Here is a 27471-nt window from a genome sequence, read left to right on the forward strand (position 1 = left end):
AAAATATCACTAAAGATGGATGCACAGGTGACGTGTGAATTTCCTGCCATCTCGTGGAAAAAAACATTAAATCTGGTTCTGCTTTTGACTTATTGTTGCTAGTATTGCGGTACTGTTGATACGAAGACCATTTTGCAATTGCGAGTGGAAATCAATCAATCAAATTTTATTTGTATAGCCCTGAATCACCGAAGTCTCAAAGGGCTTCACAGAAGAAAAGAGGTCATGTCGAGACTTCTTTTGAAAAAAAAGTCATAGAGACATCTTTTCAATTACTATTCAAATCACTGTGGTGAATAAAGAATTTAGTTTTAGAATACTAATATTTAATGTGATACTCAAATACTTCTTATGTGAATCCATCCAATTTCTTTAGAACTTTGTATATCTTGTATATCGAGTTGTGGAACTTTGAAGTACTGTACGTACTTAGTGATTAAATTTACTGGTTGCGATTCTTCGTTTGGCCGGCAGAGGACGCTACTGCTTTGTGTAAAACCTACAGGCGATGATCTGAAGTTGAAAATTTGTCATACTGGCGTCAATACACTTTCGTATTGACGTGGCAGCATACATTATGCGTTTGTAATTGTTTCCATCATAATAACCATCATGTATCATGAGTGATTATTGTTCTGTGAACCCAGTCACCCAATGAGAAAATATTCCAGTTGGGTGAGTTGTCAAGTGAGTCATACATCGTTTCATATGCGACAAGAGCAGAAAGTATTTTTAGCAATACATTTTATTCAAAATACACGTTGTGTTGTTCATTGCGTAATATTTACAAGTCCATTTTTCATGCTCGGCGATGTTAATCTTGGTCGTCTTGGGAAGACACATGAAAATGATTTGATCGTAAAAAATAGGACATATATTACATGTAGTGTTGTGCTTTTAGGACAAATGTCAACGGTCCAGGCTTGACAGGTTGGCATTTCTGCTTTTTGTCTTCTTCCTACATTGGCCAAAATGTCTCGCAAACATCCACGGACAGCGCTGCAGTCCAAACACCTGAAAAATGTATTTCTTGTTAATTACATATACTTCAGGAAATTATTGTGCGAGACAACTATCCTGATTGTTACTTTTCACTTCAGGGTTATAAAATTCTTAATATTTGAGACGTGGAACTACTTCAGGGACATGATTAAGATCCCCATTGTTTTTCCTTGCAAGCATTTCATAAATACTTAATGAATCAATATAGGTTATCAGTAAGGATGTGATAGAATTAAGATTTTATGGAGGAGTGACCGATTTTACCAGCTGTAATTCTACATTTGGCCACCAGAGGGCACTGTTGACGCACAAAGCTTGCTTTTCTTGCCTGACAGTCCGTCCGGTTTGAGCAGGGATTTCTTTCACATAATGAAAGCAAAATAATATACACCTTTTTATGTTTTGAAATTGATATATCAATGACAACCAAAACAAAGCTTGATTGACTTTTTTTTTTATGTGTACCTAATATTACGTCCCAACGCGTGGTTGTCGTCATTCAGGCCAAGTCGAGTTTCTTCTGCGTCTCGCTCAGTTTCTCTTGCAACCTCTTTTTCCGCCAGTCCAGAAACTTCCTCCGCATCCGGTTAGCCTGCCAGCCGGCCGCGAAGCCCGCCAGGAACGACAAGACGACAACCGCCTGCACTGACCTATCCGACAAGTCCGCCATGGTCGCGCCGTTGCCCGCCCGCCGAGCGATACCGGAAGTCAAGTGACAGGTACAAGTCTCGCGATACTAGACCATGACATGCGGAAGCGCGCACCGAATGAAATTTGTAAAACATTTTCTTTTTTCTTGTTTTAAAAAATGTTTTTTGACGTTTAGCCAGGATGTTGTGAATGAAAATACTCTTTTGAATTTGTGTTTTTGTTTTTCGAAGTTTCTGTGGCTTGAATCCCTTCAGCATTCACTCGAAATCTTAATCCCAATAGTTGCTTTTAGCGATTATTATTGTTAAAATTGTATTTCTCTGATATTAGCGACTACTGTATTTCTGTTAAAACCTAACCTGAACTCGTCGGTAAGATTATTTTACTAACTGTCCAACAGTGGGTGCTCTAACCTTTAGTTTGAAGTCGGTTCAACCGCTCGTCTATTGTTTTATTGTACACAAAGCTAATATTGATTTTTTGTCGCGTTTGCCAAGCATGCTTGAAAAAAATCGAAAACTATCGGAAGGTTTGGTTTCTACCTTGCAGTGTTTACTATTTAGTCGTCATTATCCCTTATTACTGCATATAACAATGCAAACAAAACAATAGAACAAGAACACACTGAAAATATCATAGATTACATTTCCTGTGAAACTATGATTTTTATTCTATTTATTCATCATATTTATCTGATCGACGCTCCTAATTTCTTTGCATACCTGCCGTACAATGACTATACATGCAATCTATTTCTCTCTATTTTGCCATATATTTGAGTCAGTTGAATTGTCCTACTTGTGTCAAACAGGATTAAAAAAAAATGCATACATTTTCAGTCCCGATGACATTTATCACGAGAGAGCTCATTAAAAGCTAGTTGCTGTTCCGCCTAAGCTGAGCATAATTGAGTAAGGCTTCATTCAGTCTTTTTTCCTGGCTGGCAGAATGTATGCTAATCTCTCCTATGGATGCTCCACTGTGCAGGCTTACCCTCCTGTGAACCCGCCTGCGAGACGGCCACTGATTGGCGGCGGCCAGACGGTAACCATGGCAACCAGCTGTTTTGGCAATTCCGACCACGCAGAGGCTGGCAGACGCGGCGAGGAGAAATTGGCCTGCAGGTACGGACGCCGCCGTTGCGCAAGCTGAGGAGCGCGGGCCTTTCGTAGCCCGCGAATAAACGCTGGGGTCGACACTGGAAAATGTTAGTCATATACTTTTTTTTTTTTTTGGATAAGGAAATCGCCCTGTATAATATCATCAATACAATATGCCTGAGGTGAATCTCAAGGTCGCACGGCCCGCTTGTTTTCACCTTTGTGATGAAAGCGTCTCCAAATTGTCTCTAATGAGCTCCCGGGAGACTCAAAGCTGAGACGGCTCATCAATTTTCCTGCCGGTTGGACGTTCGCGCGGCTTGCGTCTGATGGACGTCAAGCACGTCCCTTTGACTTTGTCGGGTCCCACGAATTGATTTTGAGGCGTTTCAGAGCCACATGCTGATCACGGCTTTGCACACGAGATGACTAGTTTGTTAATCGGGATCAACCAAGAAACTGGGGGCTGCTGGGGTTTTTTTTCAACATCTTGAAGGATCAGTAGCTTTGCTGTCAGATACTAAAGTTAAATCCCTTCAACATGAATTTGGATTATACAAGTATATACAGAACGGTGGGTGGTGGGTATAATTCAAGGGATGGACCGATTATCCTGCCAATATTCTGCATATTGATGAATAGTGATGGCAAAATGAAGGCTTATAAAATACTTGATATAATATATACAGTATATATATTTTTTTCAACCAAGCGCACCATGTAGAGGAGCCTTTCTTGGAGCCTTGGCTTAGCTGCTTTTCTTTTGTCTCTCTTTATCCTCGCATGGCCTCCCCGGGAGCAGACGGGGCCACGGCCGTAGCAACAAAACCTTCCGCTATCACAATTCTCTCGACGTCCTCGGTAAGTGACGGCAAATGATTGCTGTTGTTTGTTTGCCCGTCTCCGCGTTTCACCCCAACCAGATGGCGTGAGCCGCCATGATCTACATTGGACCCCCCCGTTGATAGAATGATCCCCCACAAGGCTATAAGCACACCCCCTCGTCGATTAATTAGGCCTGCTCACATTATTTGTACGTTGTTGTCTGCGAGGACCAATCGCTGCCGAGGAAAGCAAAAACAAGCAGCGCTTCTGCAAACAAGCCAGGAGGCATATGGCTACGTGACCCAAGTCCACAAAATCGTGGCATTCGTTCGGAAAGACCGCCATTAATCCCTCTCATGCTCCCTTTCCTGTGTCTAATCTCTAAGTGTTTATTATTGATCATCCACAATGTTCTGCTTGCCAACCTGTAAACGGCCTCTTAATCTTAATAGCACTTTATGCTATCATATTAATAAATATATCTATTAGAGAGAGAGAGAGAGAGAGAAAGAGAGAAAAAACAACCCTCACAACATTAAATACATGTCAGTGTTTGTGCATCATGATTAGTTTACCTTAATAGCAATCTTCCTGGTGTGGAAAATTCATCCACCGGGGGCACTACAATACAGGCATGACTGGACTGAAGAAGAGTTTCTCAACTACTGCTGAAAGCGGCTTGATCTTTTTTTTTTTTTTTTTTTTTTTCACAAATAGCGCCTAGTGCAGGGATTTCCAAGCTGTGGCCCGAGGGCCATTTGTGGCCTTCCTTCTATTGTTAATTGGCCCGCGACATGAATCGAAATTTCCTTTGCTACTCAGTAATGTTTTGCGTGTATTACAGGGCTTTTCTTAGTGCCTTGTGAAATATTAACCCCTGCCTGAAATTTTTGATGTTTTTTTCACATTTCTGGTTTCTAAAATATAGACATAAAATTGGGTATTTTTTGTGAAGAATCAATTCCGAAGGGGGGCGCAGTCACAATCAAAAAAAATTGACGAATAAAAAAAATGTGTGTGGCATTCCAATGTTCTGTCTTCATGTGTTAAACCTGAAATATGGCAAAATATAAAAAAAAAAATAGGGGGTTTATACTTTTGCAAGGCATTGTATCAGTCAAAAATCAATTTCAACTGCATTTTCAGTAACTAAGTCACAGTATGAGAAGGCAGTTGTGTGCTTCTAACGCATATGTTTCATTTGACAGTAAACTTGAAGTAACGACCAATAGCTTGAAGCTTCCTTGTTTTGAAGATTTCTTCGCTTTCTACCAAACTGCTGCTTGTTGTGAGGTGAGTTGACCACAGAAGATCTTGTCACTCGTATCTCAAGGCACCGCGTGTTGTATATCGACACAAAGGACTAGGGGGCAGTAATGTCCCGTTTATTAGGGTTAATTATGCACTAGGTCACTTGGAACTCACCAACGTTTTGACTGTAGCGAAGAAGCAAGAAAGAATTTGAGGGGGGTTACAAAAAAAAAGACGTTTGTCGTTCGCAGTAGATAAAATGTTGATCATTTGCAAAAAACGGAGTGCAACGTAGTACAGGCGTTGCCTGCATATTTTATGCTTGAAGTGCAGCACTTGTAACATTTGGAGAGTTGAATGGGCTGACTAGTAAAATGAAAGGGATTTCTACATGCATGTTCATGGAGTATTCATAAATGCGTGAAAGGGGCAGGCTCGGATTAAGTTGTGCTCATAAAATGAAATATTTAGTTTACTGTCAGAAGACCATCTTGTCAGAGCCAGTGGAAGCTTTCGTGTGGGAAAAATGGGAAAAAAAATAAAATAACATGCAAATGCTGTTTTAAGTCAAATTTTAACACTCGTAACTGTCTGACACAGAAAAATACATGCTATGGATTCAAAACAATACATGATATCATCTGACTTTCAACGAGATAATGCTAGCATATAATGCAAACTGCCATAGTTGAGCTAACAACTAAAATCTGTAAAGGCATTAAAATGTGATTCTCTAATGGAGGAGGAAGGCACTTGTGTGGGTATGTGACATTTTTTAGGCATTCTGCAGACAGTCTAAAGCTTTTTAATGCCATGATGGTAAAATTGCGCATTTCTTTTCAAATTAAGCGAAAATGAATTGAAACATAGATCAATGTATTGCTAAAATGATGATTTTTCTTCATTTGCGTCTGTGACTGTCTTCTACTGCCTCCAGTGGCCAAGTCATGAACGGAAGGCGCCACATTATGATGCACGTTACAGTTTCACGTTTATTACATTATCAAGTGCTACGTCTCTCATTTCAAACGGAATGAGTCTTCCTCTGGAAAGCGATGAAGTCTCTGGTGTCTCTTGAGCAGCCTGGACATGCGCGGTGTCACCGTGTCTTTTTCAATTCTCCATCAGGGCTCCCCCATCCCCCTTCGTCCCTGTGAGGTACAGTATGACGGATGGAGGGAGAGTGGAATGGCAGAACATAACGGAGGGGGAATGCCAAATGAATGTATGGGGGGTGAAGACGTACAGTAGGACCGGATGGGACTATTTGACAAAGCGGGTGTGCCGTGCTGCCATTTTGTCAGCTGCCATTTTGGCTTTGAATTTGCCAGGAAATGACTGGAAGACTCTGCTGGTGTGAGATGTGCTGGTGTGCAGCCAGCTGACTGAAAAAACTGCTGAAAGGGAGAAGCTAGGGTAAAGGAGGGAGGGGGTATGGGGGGGGGGGGGGGGGGGGGGCGCTCCCATCCTCAGCCATTCTGCTCACATTCACCTTGCAGTCGCAATTATTCAAGGCAGCATACCCTGCCAGCCAGCCCCAGCTGTGAAAAGTGGGTCATGGAATTTAAAGCCCCCCCCCCCCCCCCCCCCCCCCCCCCCCCGCGCCCCCACCCATGCTTGACTCGCAGCATCCGTGCGACTCCCGCAGCACCGTTTTCGAATGTGTGTCAACGTGTGTCTGAATGTGCGACGTCCTTTTCTTTCACATGACTTCCTTAGCGGCGGCGCCCTGGGGGGCGATATTCTACCTAGCAACAGCGTACAGTAGGGCAACCCCACTAGTCATATGGGGCCAGACTGGCAGCAGAGGAAGGTTACTCATGTGCAAAGTGAGCAATAAAGTCATACTCCGGTGAACGCAATCAGACAGCGGCTGGCCTACTAAACTCCCACGCAGCGGCGCCGCTACGGCGTGGACGCGGCTGGCCAGCACCACCCCGATAAATGTGCTGGATATAGCATACGTTTCCTTACAATTCATCTACATATTTTTCTTCCGTAGCTTGCTCATTTTGTGTTTCTGTTATGACAGTATGTGTAAAGTCGTGTTTTATTGTGAAAGGCCAAGCACAGCCGTTTTGTGTTTCTATTATGACAGTATGTGTAAAGTCGCATTTTATTGTGAAAGGCCAAGCACAGCCTTTATTGCGAAATATTCTTTGTGATATCTGGCTCAGGGGGCGTCAAACTCATTTTAGCTTGCGGGCCGCATGGGAGGAAACCTATTCCCAATTAGATGATTAGCATTGTATATAATTAGTCATTAGCACCGATTAGCATTTAAGTTCGCGGTTTGCATCATAGCTCGAGGATGTTAGCATGCTAGCTTATTCATAAAACAGCATTTTGTCGCATTTTCACCGTATTTCAAGCGTGTTGGCGAGTGAGATGCTAAAAATAAGTTACCTATGATTAGCATTTAATATACTTATGATTAGCGTTCAATATAATTAGTAATCAGCACCGAGTTCGTGATTATCATTTAAGATAGCTTGTTGTATTTAATTTTACAATAGCATTTTAGGTGTGTTCACAAAGTTTTTGTGTCAGCCACTGTAACTAAAAAGTACAATAATCATCTTTAAAGGGGTTGGGTATCGGGAAAGAATAGTACACCTTATACTTTATTTATGATATAAATATAAACAAAAGACGATGAGTCAGCATTTTACTTTTTGTGTGCCTGCTCTATTTTAAGTGGCCACGCCTCTGAAAAATGGAGCGCAACCCCAACTGCAGTAAACCACATTTGCGTTTTTTTTTAAAACAACGCAGAGTTGTCTGCATTTTTATTATCAGCAAGAAAAATCAGACCACACACCTTACACATTACATTGTTTTTAAAAACAAGATTGCTTATTGTGGATGTACAGAAAAAAAACAGCAGCTGAAAAACCAAATCAATTGTAGTCTTAATAAAAGGTATAAAAAGGAACGTGTCTTGTGAAATCAATGTACTGCCCTCCCACATGCTACTTTAAAAATACATGCAAAGCTTCTGTTACGGACATTTTAAAATACTCCCTCATAAATGATAAAATATTAGCCTATTGCCCCTGAACTGCCTCCCGCTAGACGAAAAATTCATCACGGGACCTCAAAACGCCGGCGCGTTTTAGTCCGGCATCACATTAGTGAAAACAGATTTCCTTTTTTTTTTTTTTTTTTTTTTAAAATACAGCCACTACTTGGGAAGGATGTTAAAAACAGCACCATTTACTTTTCACAAGTTCTCCTGGATTCTCTCCGATGTGTTGTCACATCATCCCCAAATAAAAATCCTATAAAGTTTCTTGATTATAAGTTATTTATATCGATACTTTGTCAGCAGTTATTTACTGCTGTTAGCATGCAAGACGGGTACTTTGTGTTCTACGGGGAAAAAAATCAAATAAAAAATCAAGCGTCGCCCTGCTTGTACGTCTTTGGCAGCTAAGGGGGATTTTGTCACTTTTTGTCCGATGCGATATATTCACGAATGCTCGTTGATGGAAGTGAGGTTCAATTGGAGCGCAGGTGCCAAAAAATAATCAACAAAATGTCCCCCTTCATTTTTTGAATATCTAAAAGTAGCTCTAGCCCGTCTGTGTGGTTGAGGTTCAGCGCTTAATGTACTAACTAGTCAACAACATCCTGAAAGTCCTTTACCAAAAAAACGTTGACCACCGCCATGTCGCATTTCAATAACCACCTGATATGTGTTGGGAAAAAAAAATGGGTGAAACATCAGCGAAAGGCCGCCAATCATCAGGTTTTTAGAGGGAAACTACAGTACCCATCATGCCTTGCTGCGGTGAACGGACACCCCTTGTGTGAATGGCAACGTCCTTGAAAATTAAATTATATTCATATAAAATTATATTTTTATGAAATATTAAAACCTTTTGCCCCGTGTTCATCTAAAATGCATGGACAAAAGTGCCATTTTTTATCTGCTATGTTGGTTGTACATCATTAGCCAAGCAGAGACACCCCCCCCCCCCCCCCCCCCCAAAAAAAAAAAAAACCCTCTGCATACTGTAACATTCAAATGGGTCAGTTTGACCCGAAGAATAACAGGAGGCTTAATAATCAAAGCAGAGTTGGCAAAATCTTTTTTCTGGCCAATTCCCATTTAAAAAAAAAAAGGTAGTTGACGGCATTTCACGTTAATGGCACTCCTCGGCAGGGTTCTCATTGACGTCCTTACACGTCACTGGTGCTCAATGTGTCAATTGACCAAAAAAACGCAAAACATCCCGTTTTTTGTCTAAAATGGAAAAACATTTAACATTATGCAAGCAATAATAAGTTAGAGCGTAAGGATCGTGAGCAGGAAAGGACCGACACTTTTACATGAACAATAGATGGCAGTAACAGCAAAAACCAAAACAAAAAAAAAGCACTGTTTACATAGTGCGACAGTAACTTCACAGCAAATCCAGTACAGACTTAGCTCCTCCCTTTTTTTGTTTGTCATTGAGATTTTCCATCTGTATGGCTGGCGGGGCTTAAAACAAGCAAATGTGAAAAGTAGGCGACGCCGTTTGCTACGTAGCCTTTCAACAGTCCCCTTACGTGTATACAGTACTCTGCTTGACATTGTGTGTGTATGAACGGATGCTTGCGGCTTGTGTTCGGATGAAGAGTGTGTGTGTGGGGGGGTGGGGGCAAAAGCTGCGCGACATGAGGCGACATTATAGACCCTTCTTGGATGGAGCACTCAGCTTCCTCATTCCTCTTATCCTGCCCAGCAACTCGCGGACAAAATCCTACGAGGAGAGAAAATTACAATTAGAAAACATCACTCATAAACACACACGCATTCATGAATGAAAAATAGATTTATTGTGTGCCTGTCTTACTCAAATGGCTCTGCAGCGAGATTACGCCAAGTATTTTACTATGCATGCAAAATATACACATGTAGGGAGTTTTCGCTTTTGAGGTACTATGTTTGGATTCAGATTTAGACCGATATGTATATTTCAATATATGTTCATTTTTAAATAACGTGGCAAAAAAAGAAAACACACACATTATCAATTTGACTTACAAGTCACAGGAAGGTTCATATATAAAAAAATGAAAATGCAATTCTCCTGATTTTAGTGTGAAAAAGGACATGTTTAGAATTGTTTGGCCTTGGCCTTGTTTTGAATTGGCGTTGTTTCTCTCGTCGCGTCCTGTGTCTGCTCTTTTTCTACGTTGCCATCTGTGCCAGATGCCGTCTTCTTGCTGGCATTGCGTCGAAAATGGCATCCACGCGGAGCCATTCTCAGGGGATTTGGCTACGTTGTTTGTGTGTGTGTGTGTGTGTGTGTGCACAAGGTGGGGACTATGCACTTGGTGTTTGCCACAAGCTGAGAACGATTTTGGTGGAGCCCTTTTTTGAGGGTCAGGACTTGCTTTTAGAGTTTAGGGTTGAATTGGAATTTGGTTGAGGTGGTGGTGCCCCCATTACGATAGAAATACCCCCTTGTGTGTGCCCTTTTGTTTTGCTACTTGGTGGGGACCAAAAACCCGGGTTTTACTACCACTGTGGGGACCTCTTGGGCGTTTGGGAAGCATTTTGTTCTGGCCTCTTTCTGAGAGTCCAGACAGATATTTTCAATGCTTCGGTTCAAATGATCAGGATCATTTTCAAGCTCCTGCAGAGCTTGCCGATGAGCTGAGGTCCCCACTATGATAGAAAAAAATCCCTGGTGTGCGTGTGCTGCTTAGACGTACTATACGAACCGTCAACCTGGCAGCGCGGGCGACAGGCGACCTTGTAGCTCTTGAAAGCCAACCAAATGGAACATACTTAACAAAGCGCACCCCCATATGCAGGTGACAGATGGGAAGTGGCGGCCGTATGACGAAAAGCTCGCAGGACCTTTTAATCGGGCTTAACCCGGCCTTATGTACACTCTCTCACATTCAAGTAGTCAGTCAATTTACACGTCTTCAACGCGTGCCTTGAACGTACACTTCCCGGACGCCACGCTTGAAAGCGCACACGGGTCACGTGAAGATCGATTACGTCACGCTGCCAAGCTTTACGATGGGTTACTGATAATGGTCGCTTTTGTGTACCTACGCGACACATGAAAGACACACTCACCTCTGTCGGTTTGTAACAGTCTATTAACGACTCCTGTGTGTGGAGAAAGAAAAACCTGGTTAAGTGACATATTTTAGTCCTCTCGTTTAAGTTTGAATTCTGTTTTCAATGGCTTGTAACTGTAAAAAAAAATGGGAAAAACCCAGCAGAGTAGCAGCAGCGCTTACCTGCAGTTTGACGGCTCTCTCGTCGTCACTGTTCACCTCCAAAAGGTCGTCGATGTCGATCTCCACCTCGGGCATCTCTTCCTCCTGCAATTAGACATTGCAAAATTGAGAAAAATCAGTGCGACTAGTGAAGTGCCTTCAGTTGTGGCTGAACAAGATCGTGCATTAACAGGCTGTTGGACTGCTTCTCGTTTCCACGTCGTGGCTGAACGTAGTCTGGGTCATGGTGAGCCGCGGTTGCCCTACAAGTAGGCAATTTTCTCCGCAATGACAAAAAGAAAGTTTTACTGCTCTCAACTGACTGGCCAGGCAAGCTGTCAATCAGCTCAAGGGGCACCCCTACAAGCCGCGTGCACTCTTACAAGACACATGTTCACTCCCTGCGCGACAATCAACCAATTAGAGCAGGGGTTCTAACGCTACTTTGCGGTTTTTAACTTTGCCATTCATGGCAAAAAACGAAGGATTACTGTATATAAAAACATGTGCTCCTTATACTCTATAGTGCAGAAAAGACAGTAAGTAAAGAATCGTCTCTTGCCTCGGAATCAAAAAGAGTGAACTAAAACATCAGTCTAGTGTGATGTGTGAGACAATTGCACTTGTCAGCAGGCCGCCTGTCCACTTCTGTCGCAGCCAGCAGTGACAAGTGGGGCAGGCAGGCAAGCAGTGTGCGAAGCACAGGCGGGCCGTTGCCAATGACACACACACACGCGCGCGCGCGCGCACACACGAGCGCTGGCAGCGGTTTTGTGCAGAGCGATGTTGACTGCAGGGGCTCTGGCGTGCCAGGACAGCTCCGGCGAAAGGCCCTCGTGGAAATCAGCACGCAGATAAGGGCGAGCGCCGATTAGGAGCCGCAAATAGATGAGGAGGTCGCTCGCAGGAGGAAAATCATTTGCCGCCTTGTCACCGGCTCAAACGTATGCACGCAACTCATGGAAAATTCATGATTTGCTGTCAGTCTGACGACAAGCCGGGCGAACGCTTTTTGATGTCGGAATCGTTTCGGGAGACGCGGAGTCTGGGCTGAAACAAAGGCCTTGTCTTGTTTATACCAAATGATGCATTTTGTGCGGAGGATATACGACTTTCAAATCGACCAAATGTCGTCACGCTCGCAGCAACAAATTTGGTGTGTGCCAGGGTTCAAAAGGAACCCTACCCGCTTTGGCTAAGTACTCTGCTTCACAAACTTTTTCAATGATGGATCCCCTTGGGATCTTTTGATTTTTTTTTTACCATGTACCTTCTAAACCGCGCTAATCACTTTGGATGAAAAAAAAAGACTTTAGAAATACATTTGCATCTCTATTTTACTCAGGAAACTGATTTCAACACCGATTCATCAACAAATGATTCGATTATTAATCTTTAGTTGCAGCCCGACTAATAACACATCGAAGTGGGAAAAGTGTCAAAATGGCGTCCGTACAGATGCAGCGGAGCGAAGCAAACCCTGAACACAACTTGACAACGAGATTGTTTTCATTTGAGCCTCATCGAAGCGCCGGAGGTCGCGCATCATGTCAAGGAAGGAAGCAAAAAAGTGCTTGTAAACAGAATCAGCTTGTTATGTTGCGCCATTTGTCTACCTGGGAAAAAAGCCAAATTGCTCGTCGAACGTGTCGATTTAATTTTGTGTATGTACGAGAAGGGAGTTGGAAAAGGTCACGGCGCGCGGCTTGGCACGTTTGCCCAGCACGTGTCAGACTTGTTTTGAGCAACAGCTGAGCAGCCGCTAGCGCTTTGTCTGCTCCGAGGTGACGGACTGCCAGTGCGGCGGGCCCGACACGCTGACACATAAACTCCATTCGGACTGAATTCAACGCTCAAACCGCTCACGTTGTTGCCGACGAGCGGGTGGTCTGGCCAGATTTCATTCGCCTTGACCCCGTTTCAACAAAGCGGGCCCGTCCGCCACGGAAAGGTGAAGTAAAGCCCCTGACCGAGCCTGTTTTTCAAAGACGGGGTGTGTAGGCGGGATTGGCTTGAGCTTTGATTTGCGTAATAGCGTGACCTCATCGCCGCAAAAGCAACATTGGCAGAACAAATGACAACAATCCACAGCGGTTTTGTAACAACAAAGGAAAATGGCAGGCTTTCTTTCCACTTTTGTGTGTCAACCGATTGGTGGACCGGTGTGCCACCCTTTCGGGTTCTGTTCAGTCCTGCCTGGTGTCGTGCTGAAGGGTGTCAGCGCTTTTGTTCGCGCAAATGCAGAAGAAATCTCCGCAAATTGACCTGCTTTTGCGGCGGCACTCTTACATTGGCCTGAGATACGAACAATCGTTTCATCTGAGTCGCTTTTTGTCCAATTTATTGCTTTGACGAAAAACTGTGAGAATTACATGTGTCCTTCTTTCATTTAACCGCATACCTTAGTCTTTGGCCTGCTAGCTTATCGCTAATGCAGCTATGTGGCTGGGTTATAACGGCTTTAATGAATTAAAACTAGTATGTCAAGACAGCACTAAGGCTAATGCTAATAAATGCAGCAATTTGCATTTATGCGGCTGGATTTTATCTCTAGGTCTCGCTGATATTAGCCCACTAGCTTAAGGCTAATGTTCATATAGGCAACAATTAGCATCTATGTGTAAAACCTGTAACAAATGTAACCTGTATCTCGAGGCACCACTGTAGACTTTAGCAAGCTAGCTTAGAGTCATTGCTAATATGAGCAATAGCGAGTGGCTGTGGCGGGGATAAAATGCCTGTTACAAATTAAACATGTAGCTCAAGTCACCACTATGGACACTAGCATGCTAGCTTTAAGGTAATGTTAACATAGCCAATGATTGGCAACTTTGTGGCTGGGTTTCAACACCTGTAATTCACTCATATCGTTACCGGTCTAGACCTTAGTCTGCTATTGCTGATATAGGCGGCAATCAGAAAATATCTGACTAGTATATAACACCTGTAGCAAATTAAGCTTGTATCTCAAGGCACCACTGTGGATGGTAGCACACTAGCTTAAGGCTTATGCTAATACCGGCCATAATTAGCATTTGCGTGGATGCGTTTTAACACATGTCACGAATTGACTCGTATATCAAATCACCACTCTAGACGTCAGCTTGCCATCTTAAGGCTAATGCTAATATAGGCAGTGTTTAGCGTCTGTGGCTAGGTTAGAACGCTTTTAAGGATTCTTATCGTATTTCAAGGTAGCACTGTTGATGTGCCAGCATTCCGCAAAAAGGCAAGTGAGGAAACCAAGCGGTATACGCTTGAGTGATGAGAAGTGATTTTTGACGACACCGTCGGAGCGAGGGACTTGGGGGGACGAGCCCGGATAAGTGGGTCATTTATGCGGAAGAGGATTGCGCAAGCGAGATTGGCTCGCAGCGCCGCTATCTTGGGCGCCGCATCAAAGCGCGGGGGAGCTCAAGGTGGGATGCGTTCCCCCTCGGAGACAGAGCGCGGCGAGGGGATGCGAGCGAGATGAAGGTGAACCCGGGCTTAGCACGCCAGACCTCTTCCGAAAGCCTGTCAAGATAGCAAATAAGTTAGAGAGCAAACGTCCTGCCCCGCCAGCGGCCTCCGTTCGTCCCTCCCTCCCTCTCTCCGGCGTTCCGCTTTGCAGCGCCAATGAATTTACCGGATAAAGTTGTAGCTTGCTGCAGCAAGAAATCTTTCCCACGCTGATTCAGCGCGACTCCAGAGGACACCTTACATCACAAAAGCTCACAGAGGAGGACTACAAAGAACGCAGCGCCCGCCGCCGAGAACTTTTATGCATATTAGTCATTAGACGGTGCTCGAGAACACTGAGAATTGATGTGTCCTGTTACAACCCTGACAAAGGTGATTTACATGACCTGGAATTTGGCCACTCACATTTTAAAAGCAAAAGCCGCAACGCGATAAAAATGGATCTTTGACGCCAATAATCGTCATTGGCACTGAATGAATGACATATAGAGGTGCTCAAAAGGTTCTCTACTTGGACTCAATACATTTTGGCTCTCTTGCAATAGGGAAAAAAGCCTTTATTTGATCATGGGATTCATAAAATAGCAACAGTGAACCCCCATTTATTAAAGTAGAAGTCAACCCCCAAATTTTTGACGGTATGTTCGATGTGCCCCCACTCGATTAAACATCTGCTTAATATTCCATTTATGGGCTGTGACTTCAGCAGCAAAAGCTATGTTTTGTTTTATTTTTTTTCCATCTCTTTGATCGGCCATTTTGTCACTAGCCGTCGACTGAAAGTGACGTCGCAGTTGCTCGGGTAAGAACCAATTAGGGCTCAGCTGTTTTCAGAGTTTAGTCATGTGACGTTACAAGCTGAGCTGTGATTGATTGAGCGACTGTGATGTCACTTTTAGTCAACATAAAAGGTCAAAATGTCTGCCCCCTGACATGGGTAAAAATGGGTGGATTTTGCAGCTTAATTCACATTTTCAGACTAATGGGGTTGTATAATGCATATTATTGCAAACATTTTTCTTTCCCCTTTAAAACGTACTCTTAAAAGGGAAAGTTTATCATTTGAAAACAACTGCAATGTTAGCCTCATTTCACCATTCGCTCACTGACGTGCGCAATTCGTGGCGGGCGCCACTTCTGACAGCGTGTCATTTCACCATATTTACCGGGCGCACGCCGGCTTCCACCCCGGAGGGCCAACATATCGACATCTGGGGGTCTGTTTGGACTTTTTCCCTCGCCGCAGCAGGCCTCCGTTCGATCACCGATAGCGCCCCGGGGCCCGCGCTAGCAATAGCCGGCCATATTTATGTCGAACTTTGGCGACACTGCGGCGCTTTGACTTATGTGCTACCGCTCGGTGATTTTTTTATTTTTTTTTTGCTGTTTTAAGAGACAAAATGTAAATTACGAGAAAAACAATGTTTTGATGCCCCGGCGTGTGGGCAAGGAGAGCCACAAACGGGCAAGCGGAAAACGCAGTCAACTGGAAAATGAGAACGTCAGCGCCGACTCACGCCCAGACGCTCGTGTGCAGCTAAACCGGATCACCTTACTCCAGTGCCTCGTCTCACCTGCTAGGCCACGCCCCTTCCGGGCTCATATCCAACACCCAAGTACTACAGCGCTTACCGTAATTACACTTTATGAAACCAGTTTCTCTATTTACATTCCCTTTGATTTCTTTTTCAAGCAACAATTTTCTTGATCAAAACTCGTTAAAAAAAAGTGTTCCAAGAAGCTTGTTTAGCTTAATAAGATCCTACTTTCAAAAAAAAAGTCAACAGTGAATATTCTTCGATTTCCGTAGTCATCTGTAAAAGCGGGCTGATCATCTTTTGTGTTTTTCACCAATTTTCCGAGTTGGAAACCTGGATGGGTATTACAAAAAAGTCATTTTTAGGAGTGCTGCGTGAGTTATACATGATATCAAACAAAGCAAAGAAAAATAGCTTCTTCTTCTGGATTGACAAACAACGTTAGCTCGCCCCCGCCTCGCGTTTTCCCCAGTCATGTTTGAAGCCTGCGACGGGTGCTTGGAAGTGTTTCAACAGCTGTCGGTCGGCCGCTCGCTAAAAAGGCCGCTAAAAAGCGCCTCTTGATTTGTTTAGCTAGCGTATGCGCGCGTGGGCGGGCGCGGCGTGAAAGGCGTCGTCGCGCGCCGACGCGCTTCTTTGAGCGGAGGGAATTGGAATGACAACCAGAGAAAGATTTGCCTCCCGGACTCAAAGCGTAACCTTCCCCGCGTCCGATCCATAAGCAGATCGAGGTCGTCCGCTGACGGGCGGGCCCGCCATCGACCCCTTCGGGCTGGCGTCTGTCAGCGTCGCTCGATCGCTTGACGTTTTACTCAAGCGGACGATCAAATTCAAAATATGACAAAGTCCGGCTGCAAAGTAAGAGTTCAGAACATTCGTGTGACATTTGCGTTGTTGATGTCAAATTCAGTCAACAGGGGGCGGTAGACAACATACCGTAATTCCCCATTCATGTTTTTTTTTTTTTTAACGTCTACGATATAAATGTCAATGGCATTGAATGAGTTAATCGAAGAAATCATGAAATTAATCGATAATAATTGTGCTAATCGTTTTGAGACCTAGTTTACTTCAAAATCATCCAAATGATCGGAAATTTTGCCTTTCAAAAGTTAGTTTCTGTTGGAAGCAGAAATTTTATCTCTACAGAATTAAATCGCAACATTTACATTTTTTTTCAGACACTATAAACAAAACCAGTAATTGAATTGCATTTCCTGCACTTTAAATCCGAAATTGTCTGGTTTTCAATTAGCGGATGGAAATGAAAACTTGATTATTTGATTTATCAATTATTCGACAAAATAGAATAATCATTAAAATATTTATAAGTTGCAACCCTAGTTCAAACGCATGAAATATGTTGAAATGTATTTGCAAATACGTTCCAAGGAGTTTGTCAGTCAAAACTGTTTACTCAACATCCTTACATATGCATCGAAATAGAAATTTCCTTTGAATTTTTTTTCACGTTATATATCCCATTTTTTAACAGTGTGTAAAAATAACAAGATGGGTACGTGTTTGGAAATACTACCACACAAAATCTGACATTTTGTTACCCTAAAACTGAAGTGGCCCATTCTGTATATCTGATCTGAAAAATCCAACATGGCCCTTGAGCGCAAACGTCTGCATTGAACCCAAGTGGAGCAAATGCCAGCATGCATTCATCCACAATCGCGCACTCAGCTTGAAACATCAAGCACCCCCCCCAGTATTTTTCCACTCTCGATATCATTATCTATCTCCTGTAGCCCCCGCCCGCTTCTCCCGCGACCTTGCCGATGGTTCCTCGCGCTCGGCCTTTCCCGGTTTTTCTTTCTTTGACTGGAGGAAAGACGGACAACGGCGTGTTATGCGAACCCCGGGCGGTCACAGAGGACGTGTCCAACGTCGCAACGGACGCCGGATCGTTAGAAACGCTCGATAGACCAAAAGCACTACCTTGGGCGCCGGCAGGAATTTCGCAGTACGCTCATTTATTTCACAGTCAAATCAATACATTGAAATGTCTTGGATCCGTTGCATCTAAAATGATCCCTCAATTCCCCTCATCGGTTCGGCACTAATATTAGAGGTGGCTCCATACCGCTTTTCCATGTTTGATACCAATCATACCAATATTGTAGCCTAATGGGCCAAAATGTATTCTATAGCGATCCTATTCTGACCGTAAAGGTTTTTATTACATGGATGTATTTTTCATACTGACTTTTATAACAATATAAAAGTGCACACATGATGGAAAAAAAAGGAATATGGCAACTTTAGGTGTGCCTGTCTTGGCCACTTGGGGGCAGAAAGATTGATATAAATTTGTCTCAACCCCTCTCAGCTCGTCTGTACGGCACTAATATTAGTGGTCGCTTGATCCCACTTTTTTATAACCGATACCAATACTGCAGCTGCAATTCTTTATTACGTGGATATTTTTTTTGATACAGGTATCCAAAACTTGGACATGATGGACATATATGTGTGTGTGTGTATATATATATATATATATATATATATATATATATATATATATATATATATATATATATATATAGATGATTTGGCTTGTTAACTCATTCGCTGCCAATGACGACTATGATCGTCAAAGATCCATTTTTACTCGGTTGGCAGCGAACGCGTTAAGGAAGGTTTAGACAACACATGCAGACGCTTTCGTTTGATCATCGGTAATGCTTCTCTCTCTCTCGCTCGCTCGCACGCGCACGCACAAACATCAATGAGCATCTGGTTCTCTATTAGACTAGTATGGGAAACTGATAGCATGCATGACCTTTACGTCAGCGCCACACGCACGCACACCAGCTTTTTCTATTGTAGTGGGGACATTTGTTTGATATAATGCTTTTCCTAACCCCTAAAGTTAACCATCTTATCAAATAGTTCTGGCCCGCAAACGGGTTGAATCTGGCCCTCGAGATAATTTTGTAAAGTATAAAAATGAGCTCTTTTTTTTCAATAAATGGAAAATCTTGAAATACTATTTTAGCCAGCACAATATCACTATTAATCGTTAGACAGATTAATAGTGATATTGTGCTGGCTAAAATAGTATTTTGGACAGGAGTAAAAAAGAACAATAAATCTGAAGTTGCTGTTTTAAAGTTATATAAATATATATACCATAGTTTTAGTATTGATCCCCAATTAAAGGTCTGAACTTGTGGGGTCCACCAAAATGAAAGAATTTGGTCCCCAGCACAGCGCAAAAAACAAAGAGCAAACACACACATGCACACATTTGCTGTCTAATTCGGGAGCCAGTACTGAGGCGCTAATGAATGTGGTGGCAGTGCCACTTCCTCTTTACAAACATGTGACCAAACACCAGCAGTGTGCGTGCGCGTGCGCGAGGCGTTAAAAGCCCACCTGCTCAAACAAGGCCGCCATGTAGCACGTCGGCGCGACCCACCATGTGACCAATGTGTCAAAAACCAGGGTAGCCCAGAGATTTTCCTCACCGTTCACAAAATTAGGCACACGGCCTTCACCGCCGTCTCATCGTCCAATCCCAGATCCAATAAATGAGCAAGTTATCGGATGCTTATTGATCCACCGTCTCTCAAAAAAACTCTTGAGTAGGGATCCATCGATGGAGATCGGCATGGGCCTGTCTTCAAAATCGACGCCGAGATTGGATCACTTTCAAACTCATTCAACCTATTCAATTACTTATTTGTGTATTTATTTTCAAATGACAGTTTTTGCTAATTGAATCGCAACAAGGCTAAAGTTTTTATTTTTACTATTTTGGAGAACTTCATTTAATAATAATAATCAGTAATCTGTATTGCATTTGAAAAAATCGAATTACTGCTCTTAAGTCAGAGCTCTCATATCTCAAGGCATCACAGTCTTGATGGTATTATGACATGGTAGTGTGAATTTACTCACAAATGCCTCATTACGAAAAATTCTGCTTACAAAACCCGCCTTCAGAAAAATCACATCTTGAGTTACGAAAGAAAATTCGAGATTCGAAAGGCGAATTTCACAGAGACGCAACAATGTGTGTCACCGACCGCCACTTCTCTGAAGTGACGCCACACCGTCCGTCCTCACTACAAAATGCCATATCAACACCGGCCACAGGTGGCGCCAAATAAAGATCAAGCCAAGCAAAGCACAAATAAAGCACAGATCTAGAACTGTTAAAGAATACACACACACACACTATATATATATATATATATATATATATATATATATATATATATATATATATATATATATATATGTATGTATATATATGTATGTATATATGTATATATATATATATATACACAATAGTGTGAAGTGACTCTAAGCTTGTCATTTCATTAAAAGTGCAGAGCGTTGACCTCTGCCGAGGCCTTAATCCTAATTTGAATCAGCGCCAAGTGCGACAGCACCCAAGGCTGATTTTTGTCATTAGGAGTCATGCATTATTCAGCCAGAAATGAAGGAAAATGTCAGCCAAAAGGTACAAAAAAAAGGCTACACAGGAAGTGGGGCGCTTTCATCCGTGGTGAAATCAAAGACTGGCGAGGCTAAAGATAGAAGTGAGAAATTTCACTCAGGTGAAATGGAAACCTCGTAGGAGCCTCTCACGCTGGGCGTCAAGCTTCATTCGAGGAAACGATATTGATTATGCCAAAGATTAAAACCGCCAAAGCAAAATCTTTGTCGAGAAACATCACAATCCCTAACCGAAGCTCAAAACGGCCAACTCTGATCTCTCGTCGGCTGGCTTCCACGTCACTGACCAGGTAAGGCCCCGCCTTTTATGTCATGTGATATCCTCACTACGATTGCAAAAGTCCCCTGTTGGCGTTTGCTTGTGCCCTTGGTTTTAGCGACGCTGGTTTTGTCGTCTTTGTGGGGACCTCTTGTACTTGTGGGGACGGTTTGGGGGACCGCACACGTTCAGACCTCTTTTTGAGGGTCAAGACTTGCTTTTCCAGAATTGGTTTAAATTTGATTTTGCTTGCGGTTAGGCTTAGGTTATGTTTAGGCAATCTGTTGTCATGGTTACATTTAGGAGCTAGGAAACATGTTATGTCAACGGCCACGGTTGAAAAACCCTCTGGTGTAGTGCGCGAGTTGGGTTTTGCCGGTTTTGCGGGGACCCCACAAGTTCAGAGCTCATTTCGAAGGTCAAGACTTTCTTACAGAGGATCATTTGAAGGAGACTTTGATTGAGGTTCGGGTCCGGCGATCTCCTGCGAGATGTTTAAGGTTAGAGTCGAGGAAATGCATCGCGTCGATGGGATGTCCTCGCCACCGGAGGAAAAGCGGCGTGGGTGTGTGCGCGCGTTGGCATATGCGTGTCAGGCATGTGCGGAGGGGTTGTCGAGCGGCAGCAGATTCCATTGGCTGGCCGGGAGACCAGTCACAGCATCAGCACATCCTTAACCCACTGCCCTTCTTTTCCTGGTCTCCAGCGGCGACCCCCTCCCCCACTCCCCTCCATCTACCCCCCTCCCCCTTTGCTCAGGCATATGCATAAATACATGCACTCCTCCCCTGCTTGTTTAAATGACCAATGTACGAGTGAGGCAAAAAATAGGACTCTGCCTTCGATTAGCTTCAAGCTAACACATTATTCAAAATGACTGACGGGCTAATGGAATTAGCATGGATATCGCAGTAAAGAATGAAAAATGCCTATGACATTTTATCATCTTATATTTGAGCATATCTTATATATTTTTTATTCAATTGTAATTACAATATTTGGGGGTGCTAATTTTCTAATTGAAATTGACTGAGAGTTTTCCCTTGCCACATCGTGGTTGCACTCAATTGCTGATTTTCATTTACCACCACAACTTTTTCGTTTGCAGGTTTATGTCGCTATTTTTCCTGCAAATGTTCTTCTTTTCATGTCAGACCAGTCAAGACAAAAACGCAAATCTTATATTTAAAAAAACATAAATGAACTGATTGAAATGATTTGAGATACGAGCGAGGTCGCCGAATTAATCAAACTCGTAAGTCTGGGCTGTATTTAGCCTTTGTATTTTAGTTTTTTTCCGAGCGTAATGGCTGTAGGTTAACTCTTTTTTTTTTATTACTTTATGCAGTTTAAAAGGGGCAAACAGGCATCCGGAATTGCGGTTTTGATGTGAAATGCGTGAAAAGCGCGTGCATCGGGGCTGACCTCGCAGTCGTAGAGTTCGCTGAGCTGTTCGATGATCCACTCCTCGAGCACGAGGCGCTTCCGGAGCTCCTTGCGGTCGTACTTGACTGTCACTTTGCCCTGACGCTTCTGCACCGGGTCATCGGAACCGCCGCCGAGCGGAGCCGAACCGGCGCAGCCCACGCCGGGCGCGGCCTGGAAAAAGACGCGGCTGGCGGCGGAGGGCAGCGGCGGCGGCGGCGGGGCGCTCGTCTCGGTGCTGGCGGCCGACATGGCTCTCCTCTCGTCTCGACCGGTTTCGACCTTTATTTTTCTTTATTTTGGGAGGGGGCGGGGGCTCGAGGCGAGGTGGGGTGTAACGCGACGAGCGGGGCTGTGGAGCGACTGGACGCGCGGTTCCGAACAGCTGCTATTTAAAGCGCAGACAGTCCGAGGGGGCGGGGCTTGCGGCCGCGCAAATTGATACCCAAATCACACGGAGCGCTTTCAGCACAATTGCCTGTCTGATTATAGTTATTACTTTATCTTTTTTTTATTTGCCCCAGCTTACGAATTGTGTTACGTTTTTTTTTGTGTGTTTTAATTTTTTTAGGGATCATTGGGCGACAATCAGTCATTCATTCATTCACTGGCAGCGCTGTTGAATGCGGATACATGGAAGTGGCGCTATCTTGTGGACAATCGAAAGAACACATGAACCCCAGCCACACGGCGCTTCTTTCATCCTTCTTTGTCCTTCATTAAATCTTTTTTTTGTTTGTTTTTTGCAAAGCCCCCGCTAGGAAAGAGGAAAAATGTTGCTCGGAACGACTTTCACTCCTTTTTGAGTTAACAGCTTGGATTTCTTGGCATCTTGATGTGTTTAAGAGTGCTTGCTTCTTCATGAAGGGGTTTCTAAACCTGACAGGACCCCCTTGCATGACCCAAATGCGTAGTGCAAGGGAGCCCTCGTTCATGTTTATATTGTCAAGTACAGCTGCAGAGTACAGTACTGTTGTGTTCAAGTTACTAGTCAACTGTGAACTTTAGACCTGAGCCAGGTTTCTGTCTCACACACTTTTGTCAACATTGTCCAGCGAGGCCGCGAGCTGATTGGCTGTCCGCTTCCCGCGTTGCCGTGACGTCCGTTCTGCAGAAGCTGAGCAGTCAAGAGGCCATGAGCGCGAGTCCTCGATTGTCCTCCGATCAACCATGCTCACCGTGTCCTTCCTGACGCCGGTCCTGGCGCTGGTGCTGTGCCTGGTAATGGGCTTCCTGGCCGCGAGGAGCCGCAAAAGCGAGGCCCCCTCGGATCCTCGCAGACCGTGGGTGGACCAGGACCTGCGGGACGACAGCGAGGAAAAGACCAAAGCCAATGGTAAGACCTTCAAATGTTTATATCAACTGAAAGCACGTTTGTTGATATTTATGCCCAGATTATCATCCGTGATTGATCTTTTTTGATACTGATTCCGCAAGTGAGTTTAGCCAAAGTGTAGCCGAAACCGATTCCGATACAGCTGCATAAAACGGATGCCCCCCCCCAGCGCACTTCTTACAAAACGCTCAAGATAAAAAGTTATAGAGAAGTGATAAAAAGTTATAGACATGATAAAGGCACTCACCTTTGCAGCAACCTGCTTACGTTGCCCTTCAAAGTGCAGCTTCAAACGAGCGATGGAAGCCGACAGCCATTGGCCGAACAATGCTTTCAGCTAAAATGATTTTTTTTATATAGATGAAGGTGAGTGGGTGGATCCGCAGCAGGAAGATGTGGCGCACGTGGCGTACTCGGCCGAGCGCTACTCCCAAGACGAGATGCTAAGCAGATCTCAGCGCTTCTACGCGCTGATGAACCAGCGCAGGTCCGTGCGCTTCATCAGCCCCGAACCCGTGCCTCTACAAGTCATCCAAAATGTCATCTGCACTGCGGGTAGGTCCGCCGGCACTACACAAAATAGGAAAAAAAATAGAATTCAAACGTTTTCAAACACGTATTATTATTTTTGGCTTTGTGAAATTCAGGTTTGTAGACCACTGTAATGACAAACATATTCCTACAGATGGCGCTTTTGCATCTGTATAATACTGATGGAAAAATAAAGCCTCATGGTGCAATTGCGATTATTCTTTTTCTACTCTAGATGATGCTCTTGGTTTAACAATAAAAGCTACTGCAATAGAAATTGATTATATTTCCATCTCCAAAATAAGAGTGCCACCTTGAGGAGCTAAAAGGTATCACAAGTGCTTCATGAGGCTTCATTTTCCTCTCGGAGTACAGAAGAGTCATTCTCAAAATGAGAAAAAAAACAAACGTGGCAATGTGATGTTTTTCAATCATATACTTGTTTTATTTTTCAGTGCTATCATATTGATTCAACATGTAAAAAAAGCCTTATTTTCACACGCTAATTAAAATTTGACGCTGTGATGCAATAAATCCAACCTCTGATTGTCAAGATTATTTTATATGGTAGGGCTTTGTGAGGTTCGGGTTTGTAAACCACTGTAATGACTAACATATATCTGCAGATAGTGGTGTTGCATCACTGTATTTGTAGACATATACTGTACAGTAATCCCTTGTTTTTTTTCTGGGAAGTAGCATCACCCCCAGTGGAATTTTCATGCATGTATATTTTGTCTTGTTTTCAACTAACCCTGGCAGGTACCGCACCTAGCGGGGCGCACACGGAACCCTGGACCTTCGTGGCGGTCTCAGACCCGGACACCAAGCACCGCATCCGTCTGATCGTGGAGGAGGAAGAGGAGGTCAACTACCGGCAGCGAATGGGAGACAAGTGGGTCAAGGACTTGGCCGCGCTCAGGTGAGGGCCCGCCGCCGTTCGACACGCGACACGCGTGCACGTTGCCCATTGCCCGCCCGCAGGACCAACTGGATTAAGGAGTACTTGGACGTGGCTCCGTTCCTCATCCTGGTCTTCAAGCAGACGTACGGAATCCTAGCAGACAACAAGAAGAGGACGCACTACTACAACGAAATAAGCGTGTCCATCGCCTGTGGCATCCTGCTGGCCGCACTGCAGGTCAAATAACACGCAATTTTATAACGCCTGCTTAATGACTTAATTAACCAGCGGTGTTAAACTCATTTTAGCTCACGTGGACAAAAATCTATTCTCGAGTGAGCTGGACTGCTCGAATCATGTTATATAATTTCAAAACAATTATTGTCACTTATATGTTATTTGTTTAAGTCTCTGTTTTTTGGAGACACATTTGTAAAAATGCATCACAAATAAATAAATAAATAAATATCCAGTGGAAAATGGCCCAAATTAAAATATGTGCTTGTACAATTTCTTTTCAAGAAGTATGATGAAGTGCAAAGAAAATGCTGCTGTAGTTTCTCGTTTTGGACATTGGGTGGCACCCACGTAATGACATACATAACAGAAAATGCTGAAAACTCCCAAAGAAGAAGTCATGATGTCATGAACAAACCTTTGTCACCGAGCTTACGGGATGACGATCTTTTCTCATCAGAACGTGGGTCTTGTGACGGTGACGTCGACGCCCCTCAACTGCGGCCCGAGGCTCCGGCTGCTGCTCAAGCGCCCGGCCAACGAGAAGCTGCTTATGCTGCTCCCCGTCGGCTACCCCGCCGATGACGCCACCGTGCCCGACCTCAAACGCAAAGCGCTCCACGACATCCTGGTGCACATATGATAGGATTTCTCAAACGCTAATAAACATTTTGCAAGGGGACTTGTCTTTGGTGTCTTTTATCCATTCTTATATGCCGTCGGCCTTCAGTCTTCATCATTATTTTTTGGAAAGCCATATATTTTTGTTTTTTGTTTTTTGGAGGCCAGACATTCAATCTCTGGTACAGATACTTGTTTGGAAACGGTCTTGTTGCGGTTGTTCGTTACAATACATTTGAACTGCGCACTTTAACCTGCTGGGGGCGCTAAAGTAAGGTAGAACGAGAATCGAGGCGAGCGCATGGCAACGAAGAAGGAGGCCCCGATTGCGCATGCGTTACACCACGTATGCCTCTTGTCGCTCGTCTGGCCGGATGCTAGCTGGCTAGCCGGTGAGCTAGGGCCACTCAGCGGACTAGAAGCAGCAGCCGGGGGACGCTCCGCGGCGGCCAACGACGCTCGGGACTGCGCCGAGACTGACGAAATGGCCGGCCAGCAGTTCCAGTACGACGACAGCGGCAACACCTTCTTCTACTTCCTCACGTCGTTCGTGGGACTCATTGTGATCCCGGCCACCTACTACCTCTGGCCCCGGGATCAGAATGCTGGTAAGGCCCCGATGTGGCTCGGGCTCCGGTTGCTAACTTGAGCTAAGGGACCGCTCCGACTCCCGACGAGCGTCCCGAACCTGTTGGCGTGCGCGAAGCGGCTCCTTAAGCTAAATCTCTTTTGCTAGGACGCTTTGGCTATAGCCTTTTACCCCAAGCTAGTACTGCACACTATCTACTGCGCACTAGTAAGTGTTAACTAGTAGAAATTTTCACATAGCTCTTCCATGAGTTCGATGATCCGTTACTACGTTATGGCAACTACAGAGTGCTCGTCATACAAAAACGTGCGCCAGTTGACAACTGGGTGATACCAGTTCTACTGCTGACGTTTCGCAATTAGCATGCAGCGCTTCATTAGTATCGATTTATTTCAAGTGCAAAATCCCCATGGTTGCAAGACACTTCTCAGAAAATAATGACATTTCAATTCTTTGCGATAAAATCAAGTGCAACCAATTTAAATGCACAAATCACAAAAGGTTAATGACGAAATAGTTACACAAATACTGACCTAAAGAGATTTCAAACTTGAACCGGAGGAAGCGTCCCAAACCTTCAATGGAAGGCAATTCCAGAAAGAGAAGAAAACCTCACAGCCAGACGACTCTGTCTTTACAGAAGGTATGATAATATGCGAGTTACTCAAACACATATGACTGCTTAACGCCTTAGCTAAGTTTGAAGCACCTAGCAGTACTAGTAACATACCAACATTCACCAAATATAATACACACTTTATGCCCCAAAAAAGAAGACCAAAAGTATGAGTGCCTCCAATAAACAGTAACCTAAAAGCTAGAAATCTTATCATTTGACACTATTCCTGGAAGAATGATCCATCAGCCACATAAGGCGAGTTTTGACATAATTGTATATCGACCGTATTCTTACTTAATAATTACCGTAACTTGCAGACAATGTTGATTTTGAGCAGCCAGTGCCAGTTGCAGCTAACTGCTCATGTTATCAGAGGATGTTGCAGGATAATATTCAATAAAGAAGCGAGCAGAT

The 27471-nt window shown here is 43.9% G+C and overlaps 4 protein-coding genes across 7 annotated transcripts in view; 2 read left to right on the top strand and 2 right to left on the bottom strand.

Annotated features, from left to right (window-relative positions):
• Window positions 1-727: 727 nt before the first annotated feature.
• Window positions 728-1713, bottom strand: lnc.lemp (lncRNA encoded micropeptide). The gene is made up of 2 exons (XM_088403006.1): window positions 1468-1713; window positions 728-1014 (listed from the first exon to the last, which is right to left on the bottom strand). Exon 1 carries the CDS (start codon window positions 1670-1672, stop codon window positions 1502-1504), a length of 171 nt encoding a protein of 56 aa, XP_088259132.1. The 5' UTR covers window positions 1673-1713; the 3' UTR covers window positions 728-1014; window positions 1468-1501.
• On the top strand, window positions 1572-25910 carry iyd (iodotyrosine deiodinase). 3 transcript variants are annotated; one of them, XM_088403002.1, is made up of 9 exons: window positions 1572-1721; window positions 2641-2777; window positions 3556-3614; window positions 4787-4871; window positions 23276-23556; window positions 23917-24111; window positions 24850-25009; window positions 25072-25228; window positions 25689-25910. In XM_088403002.1, exons 5-9 carry the CDS (start codon window positions 23391-23393, stop codon window positions 25869-25871), a joined length of 861 nt encoding a protein of 286 aa, XP_088259128.1. In that variant the 5' UTR covers window positions 1572-1721; window positions 2641-2777; window positions 3556-3614; window positions 4787-4871; window positions 23276-23390; the 3' UTR covers window positions 25872-25910. The 3 variants fall into 3 exon arrangements, with proteins under 3 accessions (XP_088259128.1, XP_088259129.1, XP_088259127.1); XM_088403003.1 differs by lacking the exon at window positions 1572-1721 and adding an exon at window positions 2088-2564 and having other exon boundaries at window positions 23335-23556; XM_088403001.1 differs by lacking the exon at window positions 1572-1721 and adding an exon at window positions 2089-2564.
• ppp1r14c (protein phosphatase 1, regulatory (inhibitor) subunit 14C) lies at window positions 8807-22611 on the bottom strand. Of its 2 annotated transcripts, none has more exons than XM_088403004.1 (4): window positions 22221-22611; window positions 11082-11165; window positions 10915-10947; window positions 8807-9580 (listed from the first exon to the last, which is right to left on the bottom strand). In XM_088403004.1, exons 1-4 carry the CDS (start codon window positions 22470-22472, stop codon window positions 9506-9508), a joined length of 444 nt encoding a protein of 147 aa, XP_088259130.1. In that variant the 5' UTR covers window positions 22473-22611; the 3' UTR covers window positions 8807-9505. The 2 variants fall into 2 exon arrangements, with proteins under 2 accessions (XP_088259130.1, XP_088259131.1); XM_088403005.1 differs by lacking the exon at window positions 22221-22611 and adding an exon at window positions 12677-12917.
• Window positions 25911-26179: 269 nt separating the features above from the next.
• sec63 (SEC63 homolog, protein translocation regulator) overlaps window positions 26180-27471 on the top strand; it is an 11143-nt gene continuing 9851 nt past the window's right edge. Inside the window, exon 1 of the mRNA XM_088402999.1 lies at window positions 26180-26457. Within this exon, the coding sequence (XP_088259125.1) occupies window positions 26334-26457 (124 nt within the window). The 5' untranslated portion in view covers window positions 26180-26333. The remainder of the gene's footprint in view (window positions 26458-27471) is intronic.

The sequence above is a fragment of the Hippichthys cyanospilos genome, chromosome 20 (genome assembly GCF_059441005.1).
Source record: "Hippichthys cyanospilos isolate Australia breed blue-spotted pipefish chromosome 20, RoL_Hcya_1.0, whole genome shotgun sequence".
NCBI classification, from domain to species: Eukaryota; Metazoa; Chordata; class Actinopteri; order Syngnathiformes; family Syngnathidae; genus Hippichthys; species Hippichthys cyanospilos.

Bases quoted from the DNA above. Each gene is read 5' to 3' on its own strand.
- lnc.lemp (XM_088403006.1), bottom strand. From the start codon at position 1,672: ATGGCGGACTTGTCGGATAGGTCAGTGCAGGCGGTTGTCGTCTTGTCG.
- ppp1r14c (XM_088403004.1), bottom strand. From the start codon at position 22,472: ATGTCGGCCGCCAGCACCGAGACGAGCGCCCCGCCGCCGCCGCCGCTG. The intron at 10,948-11,081 runs GTAAGCGCTGCT...CTCCACACACAG, and splicing joins AGAGAGCCGTCAAACTGCAG to GAGTCGTTAATAGACTGTTA. The intron at 9,581-10,914 runs GTGAGTGTGTCT...CTCTCCTCGTAG, and splicing joins ACTGTTACAAACCGACAGAG to GATTTTGTCCGCGAGTTGCT.
- iyd (XM_088403002.1), top strand. From the start codon at position 23,391: ATGCTCACCGTGTCCTTCCTGACGCCGGTCCTGGCGCTGGTGCTGTGC. The intron at 23,557-23,916 runs GTAAGACCTTCA...TTTTTTATATAG, and splicing joins GGAAAAGACCAAAGCCAATG to ATGAAGGTGAGTGGGTGGAT. The intron at 25,010-25,071 runs GTGAGGGCCCGC...GCCCGCCCGCAG, and splicing joins AAGGACTTGGCCGCGCTCAG to GACCAACTGGATTAAGGAGT.